Raw genomic sequence first — 9,077 nt, forward strand, 5'->3', positions numbered from 1 at the left:
AGTAGGGCTACACAATTATGGCCAAAATGATAATCACAATTTTTTATCAATAATTTGATTAGTTATTCATCGAGTTTTGGGACAAAATATTTAATATATATAATATAATATATATATATAATATATATAATATAATATATATATATATAATATAATATATATATAATATAATATATATATAATATAATATATATATATATATATATATATATATATATATATATATATATATATATATATATATATATATATATATATATATATATATATATATATATATATAATATAATATAATATTTATTTCTCTTGAAGACGGTTTGGGCTACAGAGTGGTCTGTGCCGGTCACAGCAGTGTCCTGCATTCAGTGTAAACATGAAAGAAAACCATGAACCAATATCAGCATCACTTCTTCCATTGATTGTCCCAGAACGACTACACAGAGAGCATGAGGTCAGGTGACTGGAGAAGGTCATGTGACCAGACAGCACAGTTGTGTTTAGGACAACTAATGATTATTTTCATTGTTGATGAATCTCTCAATTATTTTCTTGATTAGTTGTTTAGTCTATAAAATGATGAAAAATGTTGATCAGTGTTTCAAAAAGCCCAAGATGACGTCATCAAATGTCTTGTTTTGTCTCCAACTCAAAGATATTGAGCTTACTGTCACAGAGGGGTAAAGAAATCAGATAATATTCACATTTAAGAAGCTGGAAACTGAGAATTATGACTTTTTTTTCTTAAATCAGTCAAACCGATCAATTATCAAAATAGTTGATAGCTAATCTATCCTTTACTTCTTTTGTTACCATCCCACAGACATGATCTGATCAAGAAGATGCAGGCACTGAAGGACACGAACTCTGAACTGGCAGGACTGCTACTGGAGCAGGTACTGTGGGAATTATTGAAAAAAATGAAAATGGTTGTGGGATTTTTGCGGAGATCTGAAACAAACAAAGATGTTTTCTTAAGTCTGTAGAATATGATGTTTAGGCCAGGACATCTCAGCAGCACGCGAATTATTTTTTTTAACAAATACTGTGAAAATTACAGATGAATTTTGCAGCCCTAATTAAAATGAGCTCCACCTTTACGAGCTACAACATTAAAGTGATGAACACACAAATGCATCAATAATTATAATTCAATAATATGTGTTTCTGAAATGGGCTATTCTGCATAATGAGTACTTTTACTTTTGGTACTTTAAGTATATTTTGATGCTGATACTTTTGTACTTTTAAGATTTTGAATGCAGGACTTTTACTTTTAACAGAGTATTTTTAAACTGTAGTTTTACTCAAGTAAACGATCTGAATACTTCCACCACTGGAAGTGAATGATTTCTTTCATGAGAAACCATTCTGTGAAATATAGGACTCGTATCATGAATATTCTTTCAAAATGTCTGATAGATAATGAAATAGTTTCTCTGTTCTGGCAGCAACTTTTTGAGTGATACTTTTGTCTCTTAAAGTGATTTTGCTAATTGTCATTAAGCCTCATCAGTCCAGTTTTACACATTTGTCTCTATCTATATTTCTCAGATCTACGACAACGCCATGATCACAGCAGGCCTGAACGACGATCCCCGACCGATGATTTCCCGCCTTAACGACCTGCTGACTAAAGCTCTGGAGAAGCACTGAGAGCCGCTCACAGACATGAACAGTGCAGACTGACTTGGCGGCCTGTAGACTGAAGCCTTTACAGCAGCTGAAGGGCAGCACAAAGCTGAAGAAGTGAAGTTTCTGAAGACAACTTCAGGCCTTTGTTCATCTGGAACTGAAAAAATACCATCTCTCCCCCCCCCCTCTGGAGTACTTCATTCCCCCTTATGGAGAGCACGTAAAGGACGTAAGAAGCGCAGCTGGCTTGAAGATGAACTCCGTAATCATGTTATGTTCAGCACTATTTTATCAGGCTCAATGTCGTCCACATCCTCAATAATCTGGATGCAAACCAGACACAAACTGTGCAGAGGAAGCGGAAAAGCACACAAAACTAAGTGAGATGCATTAAAGCGTAAGTAAATCTGATTTCTAGACTCATGAAATGCTAAGACGTCCTCGCAGCTGGACAGAGCTTTTACGTTAAACACTTTGTTCTTCCTTGTTTATGAGCCCTCCAGAATAGTTTCACATTATTTAATGTTCACTTTTGCGGTTTATAAGAAGCTTAATACCTGAAATGTGGGAATGTATCATGTAATTTAAATATTTTTGAACTGGTTCAAACTAGATGGTGTATGAGCTGCTAATGTGACTTGTCAACAGTCAGTGGTCAAACAGATTCCCAACATGTGTCATTGGTGTTAAATGAATAAAACTGATTTAAAATACTGTACAGAGTTGTTGGTATCCAGTGTGCATTACCAATAAGGGGAGTAAACAAAGATATTCCAATACAGAGCTTCTTGAAAATACAATTTTACTGCATTTCAAAGTAACATGGCATCTCTGTTGTGAGGGTAGAAAGACGAGAGAAACCTCAACCCCAAGATGTCGTCCTCCAGCGTGCAGTCTGTCGCAGACTGAATATTTAGAGGCCGATGGTTTGTAGTTAAAAGGCGAGAGTTCAAGTGAAGTGATTCTCTGTGGTTTCTATGTAAGCGTCCCAGCGCTGTCCATCCATTTGAACCACATCGGGGCATTTTTAACCTCCTCCCCAGGCCTCCTCTTCTTTTGTGAGTCATCCTGCTTCAGGTCTCACCTCCTGATCATCTCTCAAGATCCACAAGTCCCAGAAGAGTGTCAGGATAGCTTGTCAATATTGTCTAGGAAACGCTGGGCCCACCATTCATCCAGATCTATGGGCACAAAGTCTGAAACAAAAAAAAGGAGTTCAATCATTAGTGTTTACCGCCCTCCAGTAGTCAGAGTGAGGAACTGCAACACTGTGAACTTTATGGCTAACAAACGTGTTAATATCATATTTGAGTTATTATCTTAATTGATATACATTTTCTACATACTCTACTATAACTTTTTTCCATTAGCTTTTTCGACATCATAAACTATGATTTTTTTCCTTTGAATTTTTTTTGACATACTATGACTTTTTTTTCATGACATTTTGCAAACATAATAAACTGACTTTTAAGACATTTTTTGACATACTATAATATGACTTTTTTTCTATGAAATGAATCAACATTATACTGTGACTTTTTTCATGTAATTTTTCCACATCATAAACTGACTTCATGAAATTAATCGACATACTATACAGTGACTTTTTTTTCTATGACATTTTTCTACATAATAAACTGACTTTTTCTACGAAATTAATCGACCCACTGTACAATGATATTTTTTCATGAAATTAAACACTATACAGTGACATTTTTTCATTAAATTTTTCAACATACCATAGTATGACTTTTTATGAAATTTTGCAAACATAATAAACTCACTTTTTTTCGATGAAATAAATCGACATACTGTACTATGACTTTTCATGAAATTAATTGCCATACTACACTGACTTTTTTATGAAATTTTTTTAGACATACTATACTGACTTTTTTCATGAAATCTTTCATCATACTATACTATGACTTTTTTCATGAAATCTTTCATCATACTATACTATGACTTTTTTCATGAAATCTTTCATCATACTATACTATGACTTTTTTCATGAAATCTTTCATCATACTATACTATGACTTTTTTCATGAAATCTTTCATCATACTATACTATGACTTTTTTCATGAAATCTTTCATCATACTATACTATGACTTTTCATGAAATCTTTCATCATACTATACTATGACTTTTTTCATGAAATCTTTCATCATACTATACTATGACTTTTTTCATGAAATCTTTCATCATACTATACTATGACTTTTTTCATGAAATTTTTTGACATAATAAACTGACATTTTTCCATTACATTTTTCGACATACAATATTACTTTTTTAATGAAATTTCTCGACATAATATACTATGACTTTTCTTTCATGAAATTTTTCGACATAATAAACTGACATTTTTTCATTACATTTTTCAACATACTACAATATTACTTTTTTCATGAAATTAATCAGCATACTATACTGTGACTTTTTTCTATGAAATTTTTCTACATAATAAACCCTAACTTTTTTTTTCCAGGAAGTTAATCGACATACTATACTATGACTTTTTCTATTAAATATTTCAACATATTATACTATGACTTTTTTTGCCAATGAAATAAGTCGACATATTATATTATGACTTTTTTCATAACATTTTTCTACATACTACACTATGACTTTTTTTAATGACATTTTTGACATATTATATTATGAATTTTTTTCGACATACTATATAACTTTTTTTCAACATAATGTCACAGTATAGTACATCACAAAACTGTCATATTATAGTGTCTCATAAAAAAGTCATAATATAATATGTCATAAAATAAATTTATAAAAACATCATAGTGTAGTATAACACAATTTTCACAAATAAATGTTATAGTATGTCATAAAAACGTTTGATTTTAGTGCTGCTTTTGCACAATTTTGATTTCTTATCTGCATATTAAAAAATGAACAATCCAAAACTTAACACTACAGTCCACACGGAAATTCCCTCATGATCTTCCCCCCATGCATTGCATGTATTGTATTTTGTTTTTTAACCTGAGATGACAAATCCATATCAGCTTGGTTTGTATGATAATAAAACCTAAATGAATATTTCTAAATGTGTCAACAGAGTTGGCCCATCTCATTTGGACTATGAGGAGAGACCGGCCTGTGACTTCTGCTGGCTTCCTTCCAGCTGGAAGGATCACAAGCAGGTCCACTAATCCTTGGCTGGCTGGCTGTCATGAACCAATACAACCTACAGTCCAGGTTACAGTAGTACAGTCGGCCTGTGGGCTGTTATCATAAGACACTGAACAACTAAAATATAAAGAAGTCGGGCACTACTTCAAACAAAACTCTCAAGAACACCTGTGGGTGACTGAAGAGGAGGAGAAGCTGTACTCACTGTCCATGTGTGGGCTGGGACTGGTTTCTTTATAGTGGACTGCTCCCTGGGCCTCCTCTGGCCTCTGGACGGGCCTCTGCTGCTGCATCACCTCCTGCCAGGCTGAAAACACAATGACTCACTCAGTACATCTACTACTACTAATACTTCTATGCATTATGTTACGGTAACATACATTATAGCTGCAGTGGGCAGAACGTTTTTGGCATCATTGGACAAAAAATCCACAATAACCTTTCCGCATATTGTAATTCAAGTGCTCTGAGAGAAAACTAGACTTCTGCACCTCCTCATGGCTCTGTTTTCAGACTTCAAAAAAAGCCTGTGACGGGAGACTTCGGCCACTCACAGGTCATTTCAGAGAGAGAGAGAGTTCCTATTAGCTGTTAATTCAACAGAGGCAGCTGTCAATCACTCGCGAACTCGGATCAAAACGGTCAAACTAGGCAGCGCTGATCAAATATGAATCAATATTCTGCTACTGTAATGACTATTTCTCGCCTCGAAAAATGAGAAAGTGTGCTCTGGCTGGTGGGCGGTGCTTGGCATTTCCTCAACTGATCTCGACGTGGCTGCCGGGTCACAAACTTTCTCATTTTACAGCGAAATGGTACACTACAAGATGTTTCTGAAAACATAATTTTGTGCGAGAAATAGGCATTACCTGATGTTTGCCTGATTGGTTGTTTTCCTCCGGTCTGTGAAATCTTGCAGATGCCATTAGGAGCACCAGAGGACACAGAGGCACATGATTTTTTTCAGATTACAATGTCTCATGCACATTTTTTTTTAGTTAATCTATTAATCATAAATCTAAAGAATCAGACGAATCAATAATGCAATGATTATTACAGCTATAGCTGCAGCCTTAAAAGTATGTCCATAATTTGTTTAACTACACCTCTGATCAACAACAGAGCCTGTGTGCACGAGCCAGCATTTAACATAGTTGACACAGTTAAATCAACACTATCATAAATACTGATAATCTGTGTTCATATGTGGTTTTAAGAATGTGATTAAGTGGGCAAAAGCAAAAGTCCTTATCTACAAAGCTAAAATCTTCTGCTCCCCAGTGTCACACCCATAGCGTCAAACAAATAAAGTCCACAAGGGCAACTGCTCCAAAGGCCTGGCTGCCACTCCTGGCACACGTTTCTATTTCAAATAACGCAGCATGTGGACTTGGTCACATGTAGTCTGAGTGATTGATTTTACCTCTGGGAGTTCAGGTCATGACTTTCAGAAAACTCAAATGGTTATGTTTAGATCATGTATTGAGGTATTTCAAGGAGTAAGAGAGAGTGAATCAGCCCTGAACAGCGACCTCTCTCTTAACAGTTGGAGTGGGGGTCGGGCCTTCTTTGTGTCCTTGTCCACTCAACGACAAGGTTACTGGAGTTGTTTATGAGCCGCTGCAGCTGAGCTTCAACACCAGCAACTAACAAGTAAGAACAGCCGAGCCAAATGAAGTCTGCCGGAGACTGAATGAGCCTGTGAATGTTAAAAAGAAGAAGCGCCCACTTCAGAACTGGGTCACACTGTGTGTGTGTAGAGTTTCACCCAGACCCAACACAACCGTCATCCTGTCAGACCACTTTCCTCGAAGCAGACAACAAGAGTTTTTCTCCCCAGAGTGGCTGGTAGTTAAAGCCAAAAATGCTGTTTCCTTCAGTACATGTGCCAGCGTGGGTCATGTGGGCGCGACATGTGGGTGTGAGAGCATGTTTCTACTAGGTGCCTATCAGTGTCAGAGCAGCTGTGTGTGGGTGAGGCCTGGGACGGGAGTGTGGGGGGGGAGGTTAGCACTAAACACTTGATAGTAAAACAATGTCATTCACAAAACAACAGTCAGTGTGTGTGTGTGTGTGTGTGTGTGTGTGTGTGTGTGTGTGTGTGTGGACACAGTGAGTTAATAAAAAGCATTGTCTCGTATTCTCGTATTTCCAGTCCAACTGTTCATTCATTTCCTTACCATCATAGACAAATTTGACGTTTTCCTCGTGCGCGGGCGTGAAACGTTCTTCCTGCTGGGTGTCCGCTGGGAGAGCCGGAGCAGGCTGATGGTACTTCTTACCGTTCGGACGGTTGAAAACTATCTTGGGTGCAGGAAGGCTGAAGAAGGAAAAACAACAATGTCACAAAAGTAGTCCGTTTTCAGAATCAGAATCAGAATCAGAAAGGTGTTTATTGCCAGGTGTAAGGGGTATACACGAGGAATTTTCTTTGGCTTTCTGCAAATGTTGCATGCATGCATATATTTATATCTATATCTATATCTATATATATATGAATATAATATATATAAATAAAAATATAATATATATATAATATAATATATATATATAATATATATAATATTATATATAATATTATAATATATATATATAATATTATATATAATATTATAATATATATATATATTATAAATATTATAATATATATATTATAATATAATATATATATATATATATAAATATATATATTTTATATATATCTGATAACTCTCATTCCTCAAAGTGTCAAATTCAAGCATGGTTGGTTATGCAGGAGTCAGAGATTGCAGCAGCTGAATGAAGGACCATGTGCCACCTTGACTTCCCAAGGTCACACACACACACACACACACACACACACATACACACACACACACACTGGGTGGTTTAAAAGGCATGAAAACAGCCCAGCAGGCAGAGTGAGACTGTGTGTGAAGGGGGGTGTTATAAATCATTCAGGCTGATGAACAAACTGCTGCCTGTCTCAAGCTGATGACGTCCACTGCTGCCAGGACACACTAACTTACACAGGCTTCAACCAACACAACAGCTGCACAACTTTAGAGATTTTCACAAGGATACACGTGGAAATGCATCACAGACACACACACTACTGAGAGCATTGTGGTGGGTTTTCATTACCAGGTGTCTCTCCAAATGTTGCACACTTACTCTGGCATACTCCAGGACGTCTGCTTGTGCTTGAAGTCGTTTATTTTGTTGTCAAGCTGCTGCGTAGGTCCTAATAAATAACAGAAAGTTCACATTTTAATTAAAAACAACAACACCTGGATGTATTATCTGCTGGATCTATAAGTTGAGTGTCTCACCTGTCCGTCGCTGGGTGACCAGTTTGCTGGGGCCTTTTGTAATTGTATACATCATGTATGTACACCTGGAAACTTTTTTAAAGTTCTGCACGTTGAAGTGAGAAAAAGAAGTCCAGGTGGAGCAAGTTGAAGACGTTCCTCCACAGTTTATCGATGTATAAAAGAAACTATCCTAATGTGAGAAGTGTCAGTCCTCTCCTCAGGTTGGATTTCACTCACAGTTTGAAGCCAAAGCAGAGACTAAACATGCTCCTGCAGCAAACAGAACAGAACCGTGCGTCCTCTGCGCGTAAAAGCAGCAGCTGGTGGCGCATCTCATCCAGAGACCCTCCTCCTCTTCCTCTCTCACCTTTCTTCCTCCTGGTTCAGACACTGAACGTAAAACTCAACTTTGGTGTCCCACAATGTCACATAACCTGGTTGAAACGGTGGCTGTCATTCATAAGACATTGGACGCACAATGTGAAGCGCACCACTCACTGCTCCACGCCTCCTGCAGAGACTTAAAGAGACAGTGTCCAAAATCTGTAAACTCCCACAAGGTCCACTATCCTCCTGAGACTCAGCCCATTGATATGTGTCCTCTGTAGTGGAGATTTTGTCCACATGCATATCCTTTTACTCGTTTGACCTACTCTATCAACCCCTGGTGTATTGTAAAGAGGACATCCTAGGCTTTCCACTGATATGGCATGTGATTTCTTTTTTTAATCAATTTGAATGTATTCTTGGTTTGATATCACTCTACAGCCATTTTTTTTGTCTTTTCACACTGAAATAGTCCTGTAGTCCACTACAGTGTACAATAAAAATAAAGTTTAACAAGCCTAAATTGTTAAGATTTCCTTTTAACCCTGAATAGGAAGGAAATCACAAAAAAAAGTAATTGGAAGACACTTTTTTCCCAGGAGGCTATTGTCTTCCCTAATTTCCCCAAATCCAAGTAAATTAAATGTCCAGTGAAGTAATG

The 9,077-nt window shown here is 36.7% G+C and overlaps 2 protein-coding genes across 2 annotated transcripts in view; one reads left to right on the forward strand and one right to left on the reverse strand.

Annotated features, from left to right (window-relative positions):
* trap1 (TNF receptor-associated protein 1) overlaps positions 1–2,350 on the forward strand; it is a 10,689-nt gene extending 8,339 nt beyond the window's left edge. Inside the window, exons 17-18 of the mRNA XM_074656681.1 lie at positions 821–893; positions 1,552–2,350. Of these exons, the coding sequence (XP_074512782.1) occupies positions 821–893; positions 1,552–1,653 (175 nt within the window). The 3' untranslated portion in view covers positions 1,654–2,350. The remainder of the gene's footprint in view (positions 1–820; positions 894–1,551) is intronic.
* A 67-nt stretch (positions 2,351–2,417) lies between these two features.
* Positions 2,418–8,693, reverse strand: LOC141781151 (MAPK regulated corepressor interacting protein 2-like). Its single transcript, XM_074656691.1, has 5 exons — positions 8,108–8,693; positions 7,950–8,019; positions 6,977–7,116; positions 5,002–5,103; positions 2,418–2,828 (listed from the first exon to the last, which is right to left on the reverse strand). Exons 1-5 carry the CDS (start codon positions 8,160–8,162, stop codon positions 2,758–2,760), a joined length of 438 nt encoding a protein of 145 aa, XP_074512792.1. The 5' UTR covers positions 8,163–8,693; the 3' UTR covers positions 2,418–2,757.
* Between the last annotated feature and the right edge of the window lie 384 nt (positions 8,694–9,077).

The sequence above is a fragment of the Sebastes fasciatus genome, chromosome 13 (assembly GCF_043250625.1).
Source record: "Sebastes fasciatus isolate fSebFas1 chromosome 13, fSebFas1.pri, whole genome shotgun sequence".
Taxonomy (NCBI): Eukaryota; Metazoa; Chordata; class Actinopteri; order Perciformes; family Sebastidae; genus Sebastes; species Sebastes fasciatus.

What these genes read in the sequence shown, in the direction of transcription:
- LOC141781151 (XM_074656691.1), bottom strand. Translation starts at nt 8,162, where the DNA reads ATGATGTATACAATTACAAAAGGCCCCAGCAAACTGGTCACCCAGCGA. An exon ending in GGTCACCCAGCGACGGACAG is followed by an intron (nt 8,020 to 8,107) that starts GTGAGACACTCA and finishes GTTATTTATTAG; the next exon opens with GACCTACGCAGCAGCTTGAC. An exon ending in TCCCAGCCCACACATGGACA is followed by an intron (nt 2,829 to 5,001) that starts GTGAGTACAGCT and finishes TTTTTGTTTCAG; the next exon opens with ACTTTGTGCCCATAGATCTG.